The sequence below is a fragment of the Propithecus coquereli genome, unplaced genomic scaffold (genome assembly GCF_000956105.1).
Source record: "Propithecus coquereli isolate 6110/MARCELLA unplaced genomic scaffold, Pcoq_1.0 Scaffold248, whole genome shotgun sequence".
Lineage (NCBI taxonomy): Eukaryota > Metazoa > Chordata > Mammalia > Primates > Indriidae > Propithecus > Propithecus coquereli.
The window spans coordinates 940,509-962,026 of record NW_012148041.1 but is presented as its reverse complement, the minus strand read 5'-3'; the positions used below and the strand labels follow the sequence as shown (position 1 = coordinate 962,026).

At 44.3% G+C, this 21,518-nt stretch overlaps 1 protein-coding gene across 1 annotated transcript in view; it reads right to left on the bottom strand.

The window, feature by feature from the left end:
* Window positions 1-21,518, bottom strand: part of ANKS1A (ankyrin repeat and sterile alpha motif domain containing 1A) — a 181,682-nt gene that overhangs the window by 58,867 nt on the left and 101,297 nt on the right. The window contains exon 12 of the mRNA XM_012646626.1: window positions 10,449-11,035. Within this exon, the coding sequence (XP_012502080.1) occupies window positions 10,449-11,035 (587 nt within the window). The remainder of the gene's footprint in view (window positions 1-10,448; window positions 11,036-21,518) is intronic.

The following is a 21,518-nucleotide window of genomic DNA, read 5'->3' as shown; positions in this document are numbered from 1 at the left end:
AAAAAAATCCCATTTCTAGGGTTAGCTTTGCCTAGGTTTCCATATACAGTTAGATATGGGGGTTAAGACAAATATTGCCTCTCAGGGCACAGAAACAGACTGAGGCATTGGGGTTGGGAGATCTCTACCACTGACGTACAGCGTGAAGACAAGAAGCCACTCCTCGGCCACTCACTCAAGTCCATGGTGTCTCTACTGTCCTTTGGGCCAGCACAGAAGGCTGGGCCAGCCCTGAAGATAAACTTCTCCAGGTTTATCCACCTTCCGGCTGCCAGTGAGGGAAGCTGTTTCTCTGGCAGCAAAACCCAGGCCTGCATGCCCACTGAATAATGGATACAAGGCACTCCCATGGTTTTTTGGGAAGTTCTGTTGAAAATAACTAGATCCAAAGTGGAAACAAACCAGAACATTTACACAAACCACAGCATTTCAGCTGATTTTACAATGGCTTCCTGCCTGTTTAAATCAGGACAGCCAAGAACAGACTGCCAAACAAATTGTCATTTGTAGGTCCCCACTGAGCTTAGGCAGTTTTCCACCTGTCCAGACAAATAAACAGACCGCTTTGAGTTATGGACAGGTGGGCCCTGTGGCGCCAGAGTCTGGGTCATTAGAGCTCGTGAGCAAGACAGCAGGATGCCTGGGAAAGATGTGATCAGCATCTTGGCCCTGCCCAGCATCTATAGGCCAGAAGCATTCTTCTCATCCACTAGCTACTCACTTGGTGGCCTCAAAAAGGAACAACTATGGAAAAGAAAGCAGGACAAGGGACAGTAAAGGTACCCTAGGCAGGGAGCATTGCCTTCCACGAAAACACAGAGCTGAGATCAGACAGCACACATCTTTGAGGAAGCTCGCCTAACACCGGGGTCCAGAAAACAGCTCTATGTTATTTCTGAGGGTCATAGATGCCAAAGGAAGCCCAGGTGAGATCCAGATTAATTGCTTTCCTGGTGTCTTATATAATAAAAAGCCTGTCCCCCACTATCTAGCCAGGTAATTAATTAGCTGCCACTGTGACCACGTAGCACATCTCCAAACAAATTAAACTTCTCTGCAATCCACACACACATGCATGCAGGCACACACACAGATACCTTTATATCTGGTGCCTAAGAAGCTCCCTGTAAGCTGATGTCCATTAAGTCCACCAAAGCAGAGAGAGGCCACCAGCATCTCACTCTCTAACTGGCTGCTGAGGGGAAGTACTCATGGTCATCAGGGCAAATTATCTGTGGTAGGTGCTCTTTCAGGACATCAGCACCATTTCTGTGTTCCAAGCAGTGGTGCCCACATCCCCAGTCACCTTCCCCAGGTCCTTGGACACCAAGTCAGCTGTCCTCTCTCTCGGGATCTCCTGCTTTCCAGACTCCTGGCCATCCTCTGGTCTGAGTGACTTTGGATTCCCTCCCCCTTGCCTCATCATCTTGGTTTTAAAATTTTATTTCTGCTTTGAGTAAGTGATGAGCTCATAGAAATGTATTTCCTCAGACAGTGAGAAGCCAGCCCCTCTGCCAGCACTCACCCAATGACCCTTGCCCAGGACGACAAGGACAATGGTCAAGTGTGAGAAAGTCTTAGAAATTAAGATTTCATTCTAGTTGAATAGCTCTAAAAAATATGTGTGTGTGTGTGTGTGTGTGTACATGTTTAAAAAGTCACCCAACACTATTTAAAAGAAAAATGTCAGGGGAAAAAACCAAGATGAAAAAAGCAGCAGGTGGCATTCATGGCTAAAGAGAAAGGGAGAGGAGGTCAGAAGTTGTAAGGCGTATTTGTAAGACAATGTAAGTGTAGGATGGAATTCTACATTTCTCTTACAGGAGAAATTAACGAAAAGAAAGCAGCCCAAGAGCCCTGCTCAGGCCTCCATGCCCCGTGCCTGTGCCTGCGTGGCCTGCTCCTGCTCCTGCTCCAGGGCATCTTTCCTGGCTGACTCCCTAACTGTCACCCCCACGTCCCCTCTCTCCCTCTTCCCAGCAGCACTGTTCTCATAAGCACTCCTATCACCAACTAGCATATTACGAATTTTACGTATTTATCCTTTTAAAATCCTTAGTTCCCCTCTTGCTTTCTAGAATGTCAGCTCCATGAGGGCAAGACGTTTTGTCTGTTTGGTTCACTGCTATATCCCTAGCACTTAGAACCTGCCTAAAACAGAACAGGTACTCAACAAATTAGCTGAATGAATGAATAACTGTAATAAAAATATACTTCAGGCCAGGCGCGGTGGCTCACGCCTGTAATCCTAGCACTCTGAGAGGCCGAGGCGGGCGGATCGTTTGAGCTCAGGAGTTCGAGACCAGCCTGAGCAAGAGCGAGACCCCGTCTCTACTAAAAATAGAAAGAAATTAATCGGACAACTAGAAATATATAGAAAAAATTAGCCGGGCATGGTGGCACGTGCCTGTAGTCCCAGCTACTCAGGAGGCTGAGGCAGAAGGATTGCTTGAGCCCAGGAGTTTGAGGTTGCTGTGAGCTAGGATGACGCCATGGCACTCTAGCCCGGGCAATAGAGTGAGACTCTGTCTCAAAAAAAAAAAAAAATATATACTTCAATTTTATATTATTACTGATTATGTAAAAATATCTGTTTCTCAGATGCAATTACTTAGAATAATATAAGATGAACCAACATTTCATAAATTATATAAAACCACTCATTCTGTATCCTACTGATGCTGTTATTAGAAAAACAGGAGTATATACAAAACCAGAACCAAAGCATATAAAGAATACCCCAGAAAATGCTTCTTTCTGTAATTCTCAGCATTTGTATACAATGGAATAAAGATCAAATTCTTCTTATCTATTTACCCACATTCATTGTCACCTAAGCTTTTACCCAGCCCCTCTACCAGGCTGGTGTCAAAAAGACAAAATGTAACAAAACAAAAAAGGGGAGAAAAAGGAAATTCTCCTTTTGCTGGCAATTTCACAAATGCTGCAAGTACCTCCGTGGTGCTTGGCGGTTCCCTCTGCCGCAGCTAAATGGAACCAGACAGATCACCAAAGGACGGGGCGGGCGGGGGGCGAGGGCCCCAGTGGTGAAACTGCAAAACTGCGGGTGCAGAATGTAAACGTGGGTAAACACTACCCTGGCAAGAACGGTAAAAAGAGAAAAGCAAAATCCCTCTGATGGAGAGGGCTGAGAGGGCAAGGCTACAAGGAAAGCCTATCCTTGATTCCATCAGTGAAAATAAGAATGAAAAGGAAGAATGAATGAGAAATTACAAAGAAGAGCATAGGAGAAAAGCGGAGCTAAAGAGCAAAGGGGAAGAGAGGAGGAGGAAGCAGGCTGAGGAAACAGACAGGGACAGCAGCAAGGAGGAAATCGGGAGAAGAGACAAATGCATAGAACCGAGGGAGGATGAGAGGCTCCCAGCCCCCTTGGCGGGAAGTTGAGTGGCAGCAGCAGGGAGGGCACCTTTCAGGCCAGGCCCCTGCGCCTGCCCCTCAATGCCCACACTTTCCGGTGTACTGTCCAGCTAGGGGCATGATGGCACCAAGGGACTGTGCTGTCCAGCTAGGGGTATGACGGCACCAAGGGACGGGCAAGGGACTGCTATGGGGGGAGCGTTGAACACACCAGTTTTCTCATCACGTTAACTGCAGCGCGGAGACTAACCCTAGCTCACTCACAACACGGTGGTGTTTCTTCTCTTAGCATCAAGGCCATGGAAATGCATACATATTTAATCTAGGAATCTAGGCTAACAAAAAATCGCTTTATCTGATAGAAAGGCCAAAATTATTTGTTCAGGACTGCCTATAAAATAAGTGAGATTATTTTATAATAGGAACAAAATACCTCAATCTTACCAGACCACCTAAAACCAATGGAAATGTAAAGGGTGTTTCAACTACGATAAAAGTTGTGACTCCTGTGTATGCCCAGAAGCAACACTCCAATCTGTCCCCAGAGGTAGGAGTGCCACATTCTTGTTGAGAGTGAGTAGGCTTTGCTCAGCAAAAAGGGCTACACAGCATGTTTGTTTACATAATGAAGAACAATACACACTGCAGAATATGGGTGGGAAATTTAGTGATTATCAGTGGAAACTCAAATCTCTTCATTTTATATCTTTGTCATTCTTCTTGCACACCTAACCCCCAAGGGTTAAAAGCAGCCAAAGCCTCTGTGGAGTTGAACCAATCAGCTCTTCTCTTGATGACATCATGCCTCTAATGGGACAGCCTGGAAAGGGCAGGCTGCTGGGACTTGGCCTGGAAGGGCACCCTCCCAGTTGCTGCCACTTCATTTCTCAAGAAAGGATTCAAGAGCCAAGGGTCCCCTCAGCTACTATTTCAGACAAAACCGGGACATTTCCAGAATCCCTGACCAGAAATTATTTTCAGCTTGTACAAAATGCACCCAAGGCATGTCCCTGCTCTTCACTCACTTCCCACTTGTTTAATATTTATGAAAGCTGATTACAAAATACAAATTTATCATTTAAACTTTTACTTAGCCAAGTTTTAAATGACTCAAATGTTTATGCTAAGTAGACAAGAGGCCTTCTGTGGTTTTCTATTTCATAAACTTCAATCCATTCAAAGGCAGGTCTGACAGAGACCTATCTGACCCCATAGACTTTCTGTACATTCAAACCACAATTTGACTGGAAAGCTATTTTTGTTCTTATGAGGTATTTATTACAGACATTAGTTGCTGCTGCTGTGTGTGTGTACTGTGGGTGCATCACACTGTGCAGGAGACAGGACGAGAAAACATGTAAGGGGATTCTGACACGGGAGCACACACTGAAATGCTGACGACACTGCCAATTTGGTGGAAGGAAGAACAGGTTTCTTTCCTATGGTTGGAAGTGGGAAAGGTTCAAGTTTGTTTGTTTTTTTTAATTTAGATATTTTTATTTGGAATGTTTATATCAGTACAGCAAAACTAAATTTTAGAGACATTGGATGACATTTGTTTATATATCACTAGTTTATTATAAAAGGGAGACATGGAAATTATTTACATGATCAAAGATTTCAGAAATTCAGAGGAATGAACAGTTTTACATGAAGCCACTTCAATAGTGGTTTATTTCAGTCTGTATACTTTCAAAAATGTCACCGTCTCTAAATAAGAAATAATACTAGCCCAGTACGGTGGCTTGTGCCTATAATCCCAGCACTTTGGAAGGCCAAGGTGGCAGGATCACCTGGGGCCAGGAGTTCAAGACCAGCCAGGGTAACATAGTGAGTCCCCATCTCTATAAAAAATAAAGAAAGAAGGTGTGGTGGCATGTGCCCAGCTACTCAGGAGGCTGAGGCAGGAGGATCCCTTGAGTCCGGGAGTTCAAGGCTGCAGTGAGCTATGATCATGCCTACTTTGGTGTCTCCATATTCTGGGAGAAGAACCTTATTTTCAACTTTCATACTAACTGGTTGAATCTCTCCATCTTTCCTTTGGAGCCCAATCCATCAGCTACTACTGTTGCTTACAATACTTTTCCTTGTGATTTTTCTGGAAGCATGATGCCTCCCTTTGGTTACAGTTTCAGCTGAGCTCCTTTCAAAATTCAAAGAGAGGAAGAAATTTTCTAAATGCTTGTCCTGCCACAACTCCCGCTGCTATGGCTCCTACTCTGCTCTCTGCTTCAAGTTAAAGAATGAATTTTTCCTAACTTTTCAGCACCCTAAATATCCAAGCCTTCTGGTTCATTTGCGAATGAAGATGATTTACAATTTACATACTAGGGCCACGTTTACTACTCCAGTGCACAGCCATCTACGCTTGCTTAAAGTTCATAAAAACAGTGCTAAAGATGGCTATATTACCCATGGTCCCTGTAGGAAAAAGACGGACATTTAAACAGGGCAACTGAAGGAGCTTAATAAGGGGATTATTTATACAGGTTTGGGTAAAGTGCAGGGAACAGGAACAAGGGACAGGAGCTAGTCATGGCAAGGAGCCTCAGGCCAGAAGGGTCAAAGGAAGGGAGGGACTGGTTGTTAGAACCCAGAGAGAAGAGCTGTTGGAAGAAGGCCCCTCACAGGAGTGGTGGCCATCAACAAAGGGGCACAGCCAATCCAATGTTCCCTTGACCTATTAATGTAGGACACACAGGCAGGTAGAGATGGGTAGGAACTGGACCCGAAGGGCAGGTGGAAAATACCCTGTATAGTATCTACTGATTGGAGAACAGCTTAAACAAAAAACCAACCAACCTTATGATATGGCCACACAACAGAAAACTAAGCCTTTTAGAATGAAGATCCGAATCCGCATCTTTTATAGACATTGCCATGGTAAGATATCTATAACGTAATTACATAAGAAAAGCAAATTATAAATCAATAAATATACTAAGACCCCAAATTTGTATATATATCAAGTCTTAACAGCAGTTAACTATGCATAGAGGGATGCAGGTAATTTTCCTACTTCTTACAATATATTTCTAAAGTTTTATTTATGTATAACTTCTCAGTTTAACTTCTGTTATGCCCTAGGCATCATTAAGACAACAAACAGTGCTTCGACTTGCCTGGAAAACACAGAAAATATCTACTGAAGCTTGGATTCAGATCTCCTCTTAGGCTGAGTTCTTTTAAAGGCAAACTCTATCACTTCTTTGTTACTAAAAATATAATAGAAAATAGGGAGGATGCTTGTGTCACTAATGGATAATACCTTAACCAGGCCAACTTTCAGAAGTCACCTTGCTCACGGTAATTCAACAAGGGCTGCATTAACCCACTGTAAGGAGCAGTCTGTTTTTGGAGAAAAAGACTCCAAAATCGATTGGTGATGCATGTTCCCCAGCTAGAGGACATCGTCCCAAACAACCAATCAACCAAATAGTCACTGCTGGTCATTATGTAGAAGAATATATTTCAAAAATAAATTGAAGAGATGGCTGCAGATTTCTCTCTAACCTCTCTTCTCCTCTCAGAGAAGTAAGCAGAAAAGTCCATTAATTTCTCAAAGAAGAACAATGGGGGGTACCTGCCCTACTTTCCCAGGCTGGGTAGGCACTTCCAGTTCTGTCGTGGGGCACAGTCATGCAGGAGGAGCACCAGTAGAAGGGCTTGAACTCCACTGCTTCCCAGTCACTCTGCCACCACCAAACACCAAAGGACCACCTGCAAAGAACTCTGCCTTTCTTAAGGTCTGAAGATACTCCAGACCTCAGCTCCCATTCTTTCTCCAAGCTCTAGGCGCAGTAACACTAATATTTACCATTCAGTCAATACCTTATGCAAGCCGGGAACTGTGCTAGGCACGTAAACACATCTCTAATTGGTAAAACATTCTGAAACACAGATCTGACCGCCTGTTTCACAAATAAGAATAACCAGGACTCTTTTCAGAAGTTGTGCAAAACAGAACTCCTGTAGGGTACCTGTTAGTTAGACAACTCGTAGGATTGATCTTTAACCATTACTGGAGAAATTGTAGGATTAGGTACTATTATTTTTGCAAAGTCACCCCTTTCATTATCTATGCACCAAAATGGATTAGATGGTGCGGCTGGGGCTCAAAGCTGGATCTGCTCACTCCGACCCTGAGTCGTCTGCTGCCCTGCTCTGCCTTCTAGGAGAGCCTGGCAGACTCACGAGAAACTCACAGCGATTTGATCAGGCTGCCCAGCTCCGTGCCCCCACCCCACCCAGTCTCCAGGCCTTACAGTGAGGAGCTACACTGGGCCCAGGTTCCTTCAGAGCAGCTTTTTCTACCTCCTGGGACAATAAAGAAAAAAATCAGCAAGAACAGGATATGGCAAAGCAGCCTGCAGGCATCGGTCCGGGGTAGGGTGGGGAGCAGTCATTAACTACCACCCCATTTGAGGAAATCTTGCCAAAGCCCTGGGTTTAGGGCCAATCACTGGGGAAAACACTCTGAAGTTCTCTTTAGACAGAGATACTCACAAAACCCAAGAATAATACAACTCAAAAACAATGTTGAAGGGTTACACATAAAGGGTGCTGTTAATGTTTACTATGTAAGCAAAGATTGATACTCTGAATTCTTTCTAATGAGACCTCAATTGCCTTGAATTTTTTCAAATTTAAAATGTAGCAGTGCACTCAGCACGTCAGTCACACTACAGAACTGGCCCACGACAGCAATACCTCGAAATAGTCCCTGGGTTCATGGTATGCACCTGCAATCTCTACCTGCAAAGGTAATATCAGCACATGTACCTTCTCTCATTAAGCTGCAAAGAGACAATTGGCTTATGAGCCCACACAGCCAACGTCCATTAAGTGTGGCTTTGCCTGGGTGATTTCACGTTTCTTCTCCAGGAGGAAATGGTGGAGCCTGGCAATGCTGCATGTTAACAGGACATAAATATCCGGGGAAGAATCACCCAGCACTGCTGACCTCTCAGGGCGGGGATGTGCTCAGGAGAGGGAGCTATAAAGAAGAGGTAATTCATTAGCATGGTAAAGCTGTCTTCCAGCCCATTTGAAGGATTCTGAGATACTGCCTTGATATCAAATCAAGTAGACATCCCTCGGTATCTGTTGGGGGACTGGTTCTAGGACCCCTGTGAATACCAAAATCTGTGAATGCTCAAGTCCGTGATGTAAAATGGAATAGTATTTGCTTATAACCTATGCACATCCTCCATATACTTAAATCATCTCTAGTCACCTAAATACCTAATAATATGTAAATAGTTGTTATACTGTATTTTTGTGTTTTTTTAACTGTTGTATTGTTATTTTTTATTGTTTTTTGTTTCCGGATATTTTCGAACTACAGTTGGTTGAATCTATGAATGCAGAAACCCACGGATAAGTAGGGCTGACTGTACTCATTTCATGGCCTCATGTTCAAGGCCCTCTCACTATCTGGTCCAAATCTCACTTTCTACTTTTATTTCTTAATCTCCCCATGCACACTCAACACTCTATAGAAACCAAATGACCTAAGCTTTCCCAACCCCATGCCTTTGCTCATGCTGTTCTCTCACCCACCTTTCTTTATCCTGGTAGTTTTAATCTGCTTTTAACCACAGGAGTTGGTCCTTTAATTCCACGTCAAATTTCATTGCTCTGTGATCCTTCCTGAAGTCCCTTCCTGTCTTCTCACACCTCCAGTCTCCACTTCCCCTCACTGATGTTTTTCTCTCTTGACCTCTCCTGTCATTTCAGAGGATATTGCACTTATCTTCATCCGAAGGCTTAAATTGCCTTATCCTGTAGTTGACTGCAAATTACTACAACTTGGTTTTGAAAAACGAAGGTAGAGCACACATTCCTACAAACACACATACCTTGTGTGTCATCTCCTAGGCATTCCCCTCCCCTCAGATATCTCAGTCATAGTGATTTTCTACTAGAGGCCACACCTAGTACAGGCTCGCCAAACTTTATTTACCAAGCAATGAACATTTTCTTTTGCACAGGATTCCTCTGGCTCTGACTAATCAGAGTCCTGAGCCTCATCTTATCTGGAGATAGTGCTGGAAGAACTGCCCCGCCCTGTTCCCACACTGGAAATGGGACTGGCTTCGGTTTACATAGCTTTGCAGCAGCAGCCCAAACAGAGCTGGGTAGGGCATTAAGTCCACAGATTGTTCAAATGGACATGTCAGCTGTACTGTTCCCCTCCTCTTGGAGGGCTAAATGCATCTCCTGAAATTGTTCTGGGAGACAGACCCATGCCACTTCAAAGGCGGCTTCCTCCCAGCAAGAAACTTACAAGGGTGGCACTTTAACATTCCTGGGATGTTTACCAATCTTTGACAGACACATTCTTCTGCCCAGTATGACACGCCATAGGTCACTGAAAAATATCTGGGTACAAATATTTTATAACTATTGTAACTCTTCTGTAACAATGCTTATGAAAGGAACCTGGGCTTCTGACTCCAAATGTTTTCCACTTGCTAATCTTTGTTTCCTGAATCACCTAGCCCTCTGCCTGACCAACCTGGAATGTAGGACGGGCAGGACACTTTTGCCGGAACAAGCATTTGGCCTTTCGGGGGAACACAATATGAATAACCTTGGAGAAGCAGGGAAAAGAAAAGCTCCCTTCTGATCCCATTTGTGTAGCTTCTCCCCAAGCTTACCCCTCTCAAACCCTCTGCACCCCCCAACTCCCAGCTAACCCTGGATCTTCTCTCTTCCTCCCAAAGGACTCACAGGGAGTAACTCCAGCTCTTCCTAAGCATCCTCAGGGTGAGCATGATTCCCTCAGTGGGGCTGACGGGATCCAAACAGCCTGTCATTGCTAGGAACTGCCCCTCCCTCAGCTGCACTCTGCTGGGGCCTCCACCCTCAAGTTTAACCATTAATGAACCTGACTTCTATGGCCCAGCCTACCTGGGGCTTGCCTTCCCTTGTGGTTTGTCACAGTGGGAAGGAACCAGGGCACCTGTGGCTCAGATCCCGGTCCCAGGAGTCCACACACAGGGGAGCTACGGTAGATGCAGCCAGCCTGGCCAGCCCAGCTCCCTGTGACGTCACATCGCCCTTACCTCGTCCCACTCCGAGGCAAAGGAGGGCGACTTCTCCAGCCTCTTCTTCCCAATACTACAGTTGGACAAGGACTCGCTCCGACTTCCCATGGTAGCGTCCTCCGTGGGTGAGCAGGTCAGGAGATCAGAGTCAGACTTGGACAAGCTGCGGCTGAGTTTGAGTTCGGCTTTGGGTCTGCTGGTGGGAGGGGCTCGGCTTCTGGCCCCGCTCCGGTCTCCTTCTTCGGCACCACCAGGGTGCGGAGATGCTGTGTGAGTCAAAGTTCCAGGGTGTGATCGGCTGTTGGTGGCGGGCAGGCCTGCTGGGTAGCCCACTCTCTTGCTCTGGTCTAGGACACTGGGCTGGGGGGCTCCAGGAATATGCACACCCGTCTCCTCCAGCTGCATGCTGGCCTCCTGGCAGGCGCCCTGCTGGGGGGAACCGTCTGGATGGCTCTGGCCAGTGGCAGAGAGCAGTTGGAAAGGGTCCTGCCCCACCTCGCACACTGGGGAGGAGCCGTGGAGGAGACCTGAGAACTGCTCTGGGACCTGCCCGTCCTGCTGCTCCGCAGAGTCCTGGCTCCAGCTGCTGCTGCTCCGCCTGTGGTCTTGGAGTGGACAGAGAGACAGAGAAATAAAAAATCAAACGTGGCAAAAATCAACAAAGTTCCAATGCAGTGAGCGTACAGCAAATCATAGGAATCAAAAACAGAGAGAAAGAGAGAGAAGCTGGCTAGGCTGGGAGGGGAGAGAAAAGAGAGGAGAAAGAGGAAGGAAGAAAACAGTTTTCGTATTGTTCTTAATGTTCAATTTGTACCCAAAGTCAGAGAATTTATGAAATTCCAAACACTGGCCTGATTAATGCTATCTGGCAGCCTTCCCTGTTGTAAGATTTCTGTTAACATTAACGACCAGACCTTGCTATATAAGGCGAGAAGAGTGTTAACTATATCCTACAGAAAGGACACAGTGAGGGCAGGGTGAGTGGACATGAAGCAGAAGTGAGAGAGAGCGTGAGCGTGCGAGAGAGCGAGCACGAGCAAGTGCGACTCGCTCCTGGAACATCTGACACATTTCCATAAAGGCCAAAGTGTTATTTAGAGCCACCCGCCCTCCCTTCCTCTGGGAAGCAGCAACCGAGAAAAAAAAAATGGAGGTCATGATCCACAACCTGCAACTTCTGGAATTCCTTAACTGAAAGTGCAAAACAAAACAGCAGAGAATAACTACTTCCTTCCTCAGAGGGGGCCATTCAGAGTTCCACGCCTCATCCTTCCTTCCTCAGGGAGCACAGACTTTCTTTCTTTCTTTTTCTATTTTTTTTTTCAAGTGTGCACATCTCGCTCTTTCCAAAGCCTCCAGCTGCTCATATTTGTTTAAGTTTAACTTTAGTTGATCCACTGAAAACAAAACAGTCGAATTTGTCAATGCCAGGAGACATTTGCAGTTCTCTTGAGACTTCCCTAACATCCTAGAAATCTGACACTACTAGCTCATGAGGCCAGCTACTACTGTACATTCAAATACCTCTGCCCCAAAGCAGCACAAATAATTGGCCAAATCAGAGTCTAACAACATCACCACACTGACACACGGGGGTTTCCTTGCATGAACTCAGTCCCATTGAAGACTTTAACCCACGTCATCAGGGTGAGGTAACAACACTATGTTCACATTCCAAAATTAATATTCAACTTTATCTTCTCTGTAAGTGAAGTCTATAGTACCTACACCAAATGATTCCCTAGTCTGCCCAAAGTGCCCAAGAACTCTTCATAAGATCAGAGAATCTTAGAATCGAAAGGGTTGAGTTTGACTATTTTTACAGATGAGAAATCTAAGGCCCACAGGCCTTTAGTGGTTTGCCCACGGTGCTGTTACAGAAGACTTTAACCTAGGAGGCTGAAGGTCTGGCTCTGGTCCTGGCTGTGCTGCTCTCTAGCTGTGTGGCCTTGGCAGTGATTTCATCTTGCTGGGCCTCAGTGAATAAAATAAGTGGGTTGGGCTGCACAATACTTTAATGTCACGATGGCGATGAGAATCCGAGTCTGCACCATGCTGTGATGGCAGACTTCTCCCCCAGGATGCTAGAGCCCTGCCCGGGTGCCTCTTCTGCTGCTGCCCGCATAGCACCCACTCTCCCTCAACAGCATGTCTGCAGCCCCAAGGCCCCTTCTTGAAGCTCGGCTCCACAACTGAAAAGGGCAGTCAGGTGAGGAGGGGTGCGAAATAAGCAGCACTTTATAAACAGGATGTTCTAAAACACAGTCTCCATTGCCTAGGCACGATGCTAATGTCTTTCAAGACAGCCTTTAAGGAAGGATCCCAACAGCCAACTCTCACAATGAGCCAGTCTCCCTGAGGTCTGAGCAGGGACACGGTTCTGTCCGCCCCACCCTGTCCAGAAGAGCAGTTCCGTCTCTACAGTCTGTTCAGCTTTTGGCAAGTCTGCAGAGGCTGCTGAGGGGCAGCCAACTAGCTCCACTTTATGGCTCCGATTACTTATCCACAGGAGCCCAGAAGCATGAACTTTGGCATCTCCCTCCTCTATTCTTGACTGTTTCACAACTTTCACACCCCTACCTCCCAAACCCAGCACCCCAAAGGCCAGGACCTGAGCAATGAACAAGCCCTAAATGACTTGAATCATTTCTCTAGGGAAGAAGAAATGGTGAGTACACAAGAGTTCCATACAGCTTAACTGAGGCCCCGGGAACCCATGACTCACAGCTACGAATATCACACACAACAACTGGGAGACGGAACAAAGCTACACAGTGGTGTTGCATGGTGGGGCCACAGAGAGGATGACATATGACCGTCTAATGATGGTTCAGGGCAGTATACTTTCTAGGAGAAGCTGATGGGGAGAACTAACTGGGCTACAAAATTTGCCACCTCTGGGATGATATTCTAATGGCCAACTTCCTACAAATCCTTGCCCAAGGTGCAGTGTCCCTCTGACTTCATCTGAATGCAAGAGGAGGACTTGGGTAACAGGAGCACAGGCTTTTGCTGCTCTGCATCAGCTTCATATTTAACAATTTTGGGGAGGGGGCATGGAGAGGGTTCCAACAACACAAGAAAAACATCACAGCCTGGCTCGTATTGCCTGGCTGGACTTCAGAACCCAGGCCACAGAGAATGTTCCGACTGCTGCTGTGGGAGCTGACAATGCAGGCCCTGTCAAACAGCCACCCATTCATGCTATCAATGAAGAAAGAGAGACAGATGCCAAGGGCTCAATACTAACAGATGCCGGGGGAAGGAAGTGGGCAGAAAGAAGAAATGGAAACTTAAGGAGGAAAGAAATATGTGGAGAGGAAGAATCTCTGAGGGTCAGAATCCCATTACAGAAACCACAATGTGCCAAGATTTTGTGAAGTATAAGAAATGATGGAAAGGGAGTCCTATAATTACATGACTTACCCAGGCAATTCCTAGGAAAGACACGTTGGTATCTGAAAAGCTTGCTGAGATCTAAGAACCTGAGGATCTTAATAAGCTGGTGTTCTCTTTCCCATAGAAAACTACATTCACGGCTAAGATCTATTTCTTAGCAAATCAATGGATGGGAAAAAACTACTCAATGGTTTCTTCCTTCTGCAAAGTCAGGATACTATAAAATCTCTTAGGGACAAAGTGCTAACAATATATACCGACCAAGTGGCAGATCTTGAGCAAATTCCTTAACTTCTTTGTGCCCTAGTATTCTCATTTCATAGCACTGTTGTGAGAATTAAATGATATGTGTAAAGCATTAAGAACCATGCGTGGCACATGGAAAGCTCTCAATAGATATTAATAGCTGTTATTATCCTCTGTGCAGCATCACAGCATACTTTGCTCACCGGTAAGATCAATTACTTCCCCATTTCTCACAGGTCTGTCCCAAGGATCAAAGACAATGTACACGGAAATACTTTGTAAGATATAAAGCACTGTACAAGCATCCATTACCTCCCTCATCCTTACAACTCTCAACAGCAGAAAGAAGGAACAGAAGGTAGTATGGTGAAAGGGCTGAAGTAAGAAACTGAGTCAGGCCCCAAACTGTCACTATAACCACTCATTCCATCAATAAGCATGTGCAAAGTTATCTGCTTTCAGGGGGCACTCAGGTGATATAAAGATGAAGATAGCAAGCTGGCCTCAACGATATTGGAAGAGACTAGCATATACAGAAATAATTAGAAGGCAAAAATTAATAGATTTTTTTTTTTTTTTTTTTAGGTAAAGTCTCACTCTGTTGCCTGGGCTAATTTCTTTCTATTTTTAGTAGAGATGGGGTCTTGCTCTTGCTGAGGCTGGTCTTCAACTCCTGACCTCAATCAATCCTCCTGCCTTGGCCTCCCAGAGTGCTAGGATTACAGGCGTGAGCCACCATGCCTGGCCTAATAGATGCTTTCAAGAAAGGTATAAACCACAAGGACAGTGGGCAGAAAGGAAAGCATGATTATTTTGAACTAGGAGGCTTCTCAGAGGGGTAGCTTTTGAGCTAGGTATTGAAGAAGTAAGACCTCGTCAGGGTTAAAGAGAAGTAGAAATACATTCGAAAAGGCAGAGACACGAAAGTGCTCTGGGACCAGTGGAGTGGCAGAAGAGGACCCTTAGGCCTAAGGTCTTCCTTCTGATGGGAATCACTAAGCTTCCACTGTGGACCTAGGCAGCTTCCGACACTCCCCGACACTGACCTCTGCCCGCCTCCCAGTCTGCCCTTCTAGGAGACAAACAAGGAGGTAACAGCACAGAGAGGGAGGCTGTTTCTTACTCTCCCCTACTGAATAGGACACACCAGCGACTTCCATCTTTATTCATTTCCCTTTTACCCTGTGAGCTGCTGAAGCGAGGGGGCTTCTGTGTTGCATTTTAATTACCACGATGATCCATGGGGATCTCAAGGGCTTTGAATAATAACATTTTAACATTTACACATTGTCAGTCACCTCTGCCCATTAAATTAAGTCTGAAAAGTGCAGCTCATGTGGGGAGTTACTCGAATCAATCCTCAGACCCAGAAGGCTGGTCCCCAGTTTCCCAGGTTGTTCTGCTTTCTGTTCCATTAGGCCTGGAATCCTCCAAGTGCCTAGTCACTATGGTGAGCAACAAAAACCACGTATGTCTGGGAGAATGCCTAAGTACCTGGCTGCTTTTAGAGGGTCACCATGCTTTCCCCAGAAGGAGAGTCCTGATCAGGTTATGCAGACATTTGCTGAAGACTGAGATCTGCTAAGACAGATAGACTGAGAGTCCATTCTGGTCCATAGCAACCTGAGAAACAGAACAAGAGGCAGACTGGGATTCAAGAGGCCCAAGTTGTAGTCCCAGGCCTGTGACTTTTCTTCTCTAGGTCTATTTCAAAAAAATGAGTGGCTGGAATGTATTCTCTAGGGTTCTGAGATTCAGTATGGTTTGAATCTGTGATTAGATGGCCTCTCTAAGGTCCCTTCCAGCTCTATGATGTTATGAATAGCAGCAGGCCTTCTGATGAAATGGTTTTAGCCTCATGGGTAAAAGCACAGGCTTTGGATTCAGCCAGACTAGGACTTAAGCCTCAGTTCTAATACCTAACCTCTTCTTCCTCATATATTAACCATGGATAAAAGTAGCCCCTACCCTGAAGATTTGCCTTGAAATATACAATGACATAATCAATGTAAATGAACTCAGCACAATGGCTGGCCCATAGGAAGCATTCAGTAAATGATAGCTGCTATTATTATTATCATTTTCCATTTACAACCATTTCCAAACTCAGCTCATTATGCTAACACTGTACACAGAGGTCGGTTTCCTTCCTCCCAACTCTGCAAAGGAGACCAAATGGTTGGTTTCAAGTGGCCCTGTTAACCAGGCAGAATAAAACTCAAATGCCGGGGAAGGTCAGAAGTCTTGCAATTTTGGGTCAGCACTACATGTAACACCACGGTGGAGAATCTTCAGACCAGGAACCATCTGTACTCATGGTGTCCATAAGTACAGCCCAGCTTTGGGACTTAAGGCTGTTCCACATTGATTTGGTCCAAATCACCTCATTACCTTGTGGCTCCGCCATTTCCTTAAACTCCTCCCGAAGAGTCTATTCACTGCCTATCACTGGACCTCTGGCCCCCTAAGCTTCCCTATTTTTCAGTATACCAGCTTTGCCTGGATCAGTTTCCAACCAGCCATGCTATCTAACCGTGCCTAATTTAATAGCACATTTGCTGTCTTTGTTCCCCTTGATCTTCTGCCAGTTTCAGTACTGGGCATCACAGCCATTTGCTTTCTCGTCTCCAGTTGCTGGAATGTTGAGCCCTGTTAAATACTCAAGAAACAACTGACTGAATCCTCTACCAATTCACCTAACTCAGCTGGCTTCCGACAGTACCATTTATTAAGTACTAGTCATCCCGTGCCAGGCACTATGCTAAGCATTTGCTTTTTAATATTTACAATCTTGAGGTAAGAATTAGTATCCGTACTCTAAATGGAGAAACTGAGGCTTAAAGAAGTTAAATGACTCCCTAAATAAAGGCCACCAGCCAATAAGTGGTAGAGCAAGAATTCAAATGCAAGCCTGATTACTGGGCCCAGCAATCCTTTTATTCATTTCTTGAAAACTATGATATCATAAGATCAATTCCTCATCTCTTCTGTTCTTTTCAAACCATCATCTTTACCCACAGCACCTGTACTCTTTGGAGGATAATCACATGAATTTCCTGAGAAGACTTAGATCAAAATTCCTACTACTACTCTCAATGTCACGTCAAAATTTGGGGGTAATTTCCTCTTTTCCCACCTATCTCAGAGACATTATCTCCCTGGTTAGGATTTACCCAATGGCCTTTGAATTGCCTAACCCTTTTCCTAGCATTCACCCTTCTAGACATATCAATGAACACCGTTCACCGGTTTCCTCCAATACCCACCCTCTCCTTCTTCCTTGGTTGTGGGATTTTTAGACAGCTTCACAGCCACCTAGAATAAAGACTACATTTCCCATCTCCTTTGTAGCTGGGTGTAACCACATGATCAAGTTCTGCCCAATGGGTTATAAGTGAGAGTGGTATGTGTAACTTTTGGGAACTATCTTTAAGGTGTCCTTCTCCCCTTTCTTCCTTCATGCTGATGGTGTGAACTTAAATAGCCACCTTGAACCATGAGAGGGCAAAAGGAGACTAGGTCCTTGACAATCATGAATGGCCATCTAGCCTTCCTTACTTCTGAACATCTATCTTATTTAAACTGCAGTTATTTGGGGTTTTCTGTCACATTCGACCTTGGCTTCTAAGAAACTGCATTATTCTAGTTTTCTTGCTGTGTTTATTTCCCCTTTTGCCTCTAAATACAAGTTCTATTCTTGACTTCTTCCATCTCTCTAGTCTTTCAGCAATTTATTCTCTTTTATGTTAACCATCACCTCAACTTGGATGATTCATGAATCTGTATTTCTAATCTCAACATCTCTCGAACATCAGACCTACATTTTCAAGTGTTTATGGAGTAAACTTGGATATTCTCTGGTACCTAAAACAGCTTAACATATTCAAAATTGGACTTAATATATTCCCCTCCCTCAATTCCCTATTTCTGTTAGCTGTACACTATTTTCTCAATTAATCAGGCTCAACACCTCAGAATCATCCTCAATACCCTCTCCTCATTCTTCCACATTGTGCTGTATGGTCTTGTTAATTCTGCTTCCTCAGTATCTCTCCCATTCATACTCTCCTTCCTATAGCTTCCTACTGGACTCTAATTACCTTCAAGAGACTCCTTGAAGTCTCTTGACTTTAAGGTATTCCTGTCTCCAGTTTCTTCCAGCCTAAGCAATCTAAGAGTCCACAATTATGTATTTTTAAGTGTAGCTCCTATCCTGTCACCCCATTCAAAAAGCTTCAACAACACTGTACTGTTCTTGGAATAAAGAGTAACACTGGAGATCCAATACGTTATGACAAGTTCCCTTTGTTCCAGCAAACTGGATCACTTACCATTCTCCAAACACCTTTTCTATCTTCTCCCATCATCTCACTGTTGTTTATGCTACTCCCCCTGCCTGGAGTACCTTCTCCTTTCTCCTTACTTCTGCCTGTCATGTAAAATTCTACTCTATCAATTTAACATATTCTGCCCTCTTTTGGTTATTTTACAATGTCTCATGTACACATATGTATATAAATGGTTGTTGATACATTTGGTGGAAAGAAATTTAAATATGCAGTTCACAAGGCTTAGACTTGTTCCATAATGAAACGAAAAGTGAACTATTCCAACTCCAAAACATAAATCGATAGGAAGAAGTTATACAGCAGGGCTCTTTGCAAAAGCTCCTCTAATGCAAGAAGGTGAGAAGCAAAGTGCTGTTTTTTGTTGTTCTGTTTTGCCAGTTCCTTCAGATTTTCTACTCTTTTCATCTTGTAAAACCAAAGCTCTATACCCATTAAACAATAACTCCCTATTCCCCTCTCCCCTCACCCCCTGGCAAGCACCATTCTACTTCCTGTCTTTACGATTTTGACTACTCCAAGTATCTCATATAAGTGGAATCATACTATATTTGTCCATGACTGGCTTATTTCACTTAGCATAACATCCTCAAGGTTCATCCATGTTAATGGCTTGTTAAACTGTCTCATTTACATTTTCTGCCTTTGGGAAAAGCACCCAACTTATTCCTTGGCATCTACCTTGAAAAGCTAGCCTGGACCAGTGCAGTGCCTCACGCCTGTAATCCCAGCACTTTGGGGGCCAAGGTGGAAGGATCGCTTGAGCCCAAGAGTTCAGGGCTAGCTTGAGCAACTTAACAAGACCCCATCTCTAACAAAACAGCTGGGCATGGTGGCCCACACCTGTAGTCCCAGTCACTTGGGAAGCTGAGGCAGGAGGATCACTTCAGCCCAGGAGAGTTCAAGGCTGCAGTGAGCTATGATTGCAACACCACACTCCAGCCTGGGCAACAGAGAAAGATCCTATCTCTTAAAAAAAGCTAGCCTGCACTTTTAGGTAAAGATGGTAGATTGAACATAGGCACCTATTTTCTCTTCTTTCTGAAATCTCACTAAACCACAGTGAAAGTGGGACTCCAAATGAAAACACTCCCAAGAAAACACAATCCTAAACTGGCAAACGGAAAAGCCAAGATTTACACTATAGAATTCCCCAAAGGCTAATGAACTGGTACTCTGATGCAGAAGCAGAGAGGCTAAAGTAACAGTTTCTTCCCCTTTAAAAGGACTAAGGTCTTCATACCCATGCACAAACTGCACAAAGACCCGAAGGCACAGCTCTCAGGAACACTGACTTAATCTAAAAAACCCCAGGAGTGTAGCTGCATGCCAAAGGGTCCACATGTATTTCTGTCTTCAGAAAATCATTCATCACTGTCGTCGCAAAGTACCACTTCACCTGGACCCAAACGCTATTAGTGGATGCTATAAGAAAGCACCACAGAGAATAATATGACTTTCAGGGCTCCTGGCTACCTTCCCATGTGCTATCAAACCTGGAAAGCTGTCCACTGTTTCTCTGAGTGGTAATACATCCAGCGTATCCAGTGAGCAGTCTCACCCTGAACACAAATAGACGACCATGCGATGCGAAACAGGAAACGCTGCTCTCAGTGACACCTGCCCCGTATACTGACTTCAGAAGACTTTTTCTATATTTGAAACCATAAGTAACAGGAATACCCAGTTGAATAAAACTATCACAAAATTATGTGGGCTTAGTGTCTTTTTGGAGGGGATGGGCTTTCTACTTCTGTCAGTTTTTGTCATTTCTACAGGCACAAACGGCATTTCTGGGTGGGAACATTCTCCCCTATGAAGGGCTGTCCTGCGTGGTACAGAATGCTCAGCATTCCTGGTCAGTAGGCACTAGATGCCAGCAGCAACCCACTCCAACCAGTCACTGTAACGGACCAAAAACTCTCCCAGTTTACAAACTCTATTATTAATTTCTAAAATCTCTGAATTTGTGGTTATACTATATATCATTCTGACATGTAGTGGTTTTTTCTCTTCTCTTGATCAGAACTGTCAGAAATTTTTTTTAAAAAAATACATTTTCATTTTAATGATCAAGTCTTTTTTGGTTTCTTTACTTTATTACTTCTTTACCTGCTTTTCTTTCATTAACATGTTAATCATAAAGTAAACCATAAAGTATGACATGCATACCATAAAGTATATGAATTATGCTGTTTTTATCTCTTTAATAATCCCTTAATAATCTCTCATTAAGTACTCTATGCTACTTTCTTTCAGTTAAGTTTTAATCTTTCTTCTTTTTAACAAACGACTTTAAGATATAAATTTTCCTCTGAGTGCCGCTTTGGCCAAATATTATAGGTATTTATAAAAAGTTTTTTCAGTACTATTAATTTCTATTTAGAAAAATAGAAAGAAAAAAGGTAGCTAACTCAGAGACTAAATATATAACACTAATCAATAAGATAAAATGCTCAATTTCACTAGATTAGGCAAATGCTAATCTCAAAAGACACTTTTTTGCTTGTCCTGGTGAGAAACATTAGAGTGACAGCACACGGTGCGGGCGAAGGTGTGGGGAAGAGGGTGCTCGTCTACCATTAAGAGAGGGCAGTTAGCTCCACCAACCAGATCTAAACAGCACATACACTCTAACCTGCTAACTCTATTTTTGGCCAATCTCTTTTAGAGAAGAACTCCTGTAAGCATATAGGAACATGTGTACAGAATGTCCACAGCAGCACAATTCATAACAGAGAAATCCTGGAGACAATTTAAACATCCATCAAATGGAGAATAGAAAAATGAGTTACGGGATAGTTAACAGTCATTAAAAAAGAATAAGTAGATTTTAAGAATCAAGACAAGCCGGGCGTGGTGGCTCACACCTGTAATCCTAGCACTCTGGGAGGCCGAGGCAGGAGGATAGTTTGAGCTCAAGAGTTCGAGACCAGCCTGAGCAAGAGCGAGACCCCGTCTCTACTAAAAATAAAGAAAGAAATTAGCTGGACAACTAAAAATATGTAGAAAAAATTAGCCGGGCATGGTGGTGCATGCCTGTAGTCACAGCTACTTGGGAGGGTGAGGTGGGAGGATCACTTGAGCCCAGGAGTTT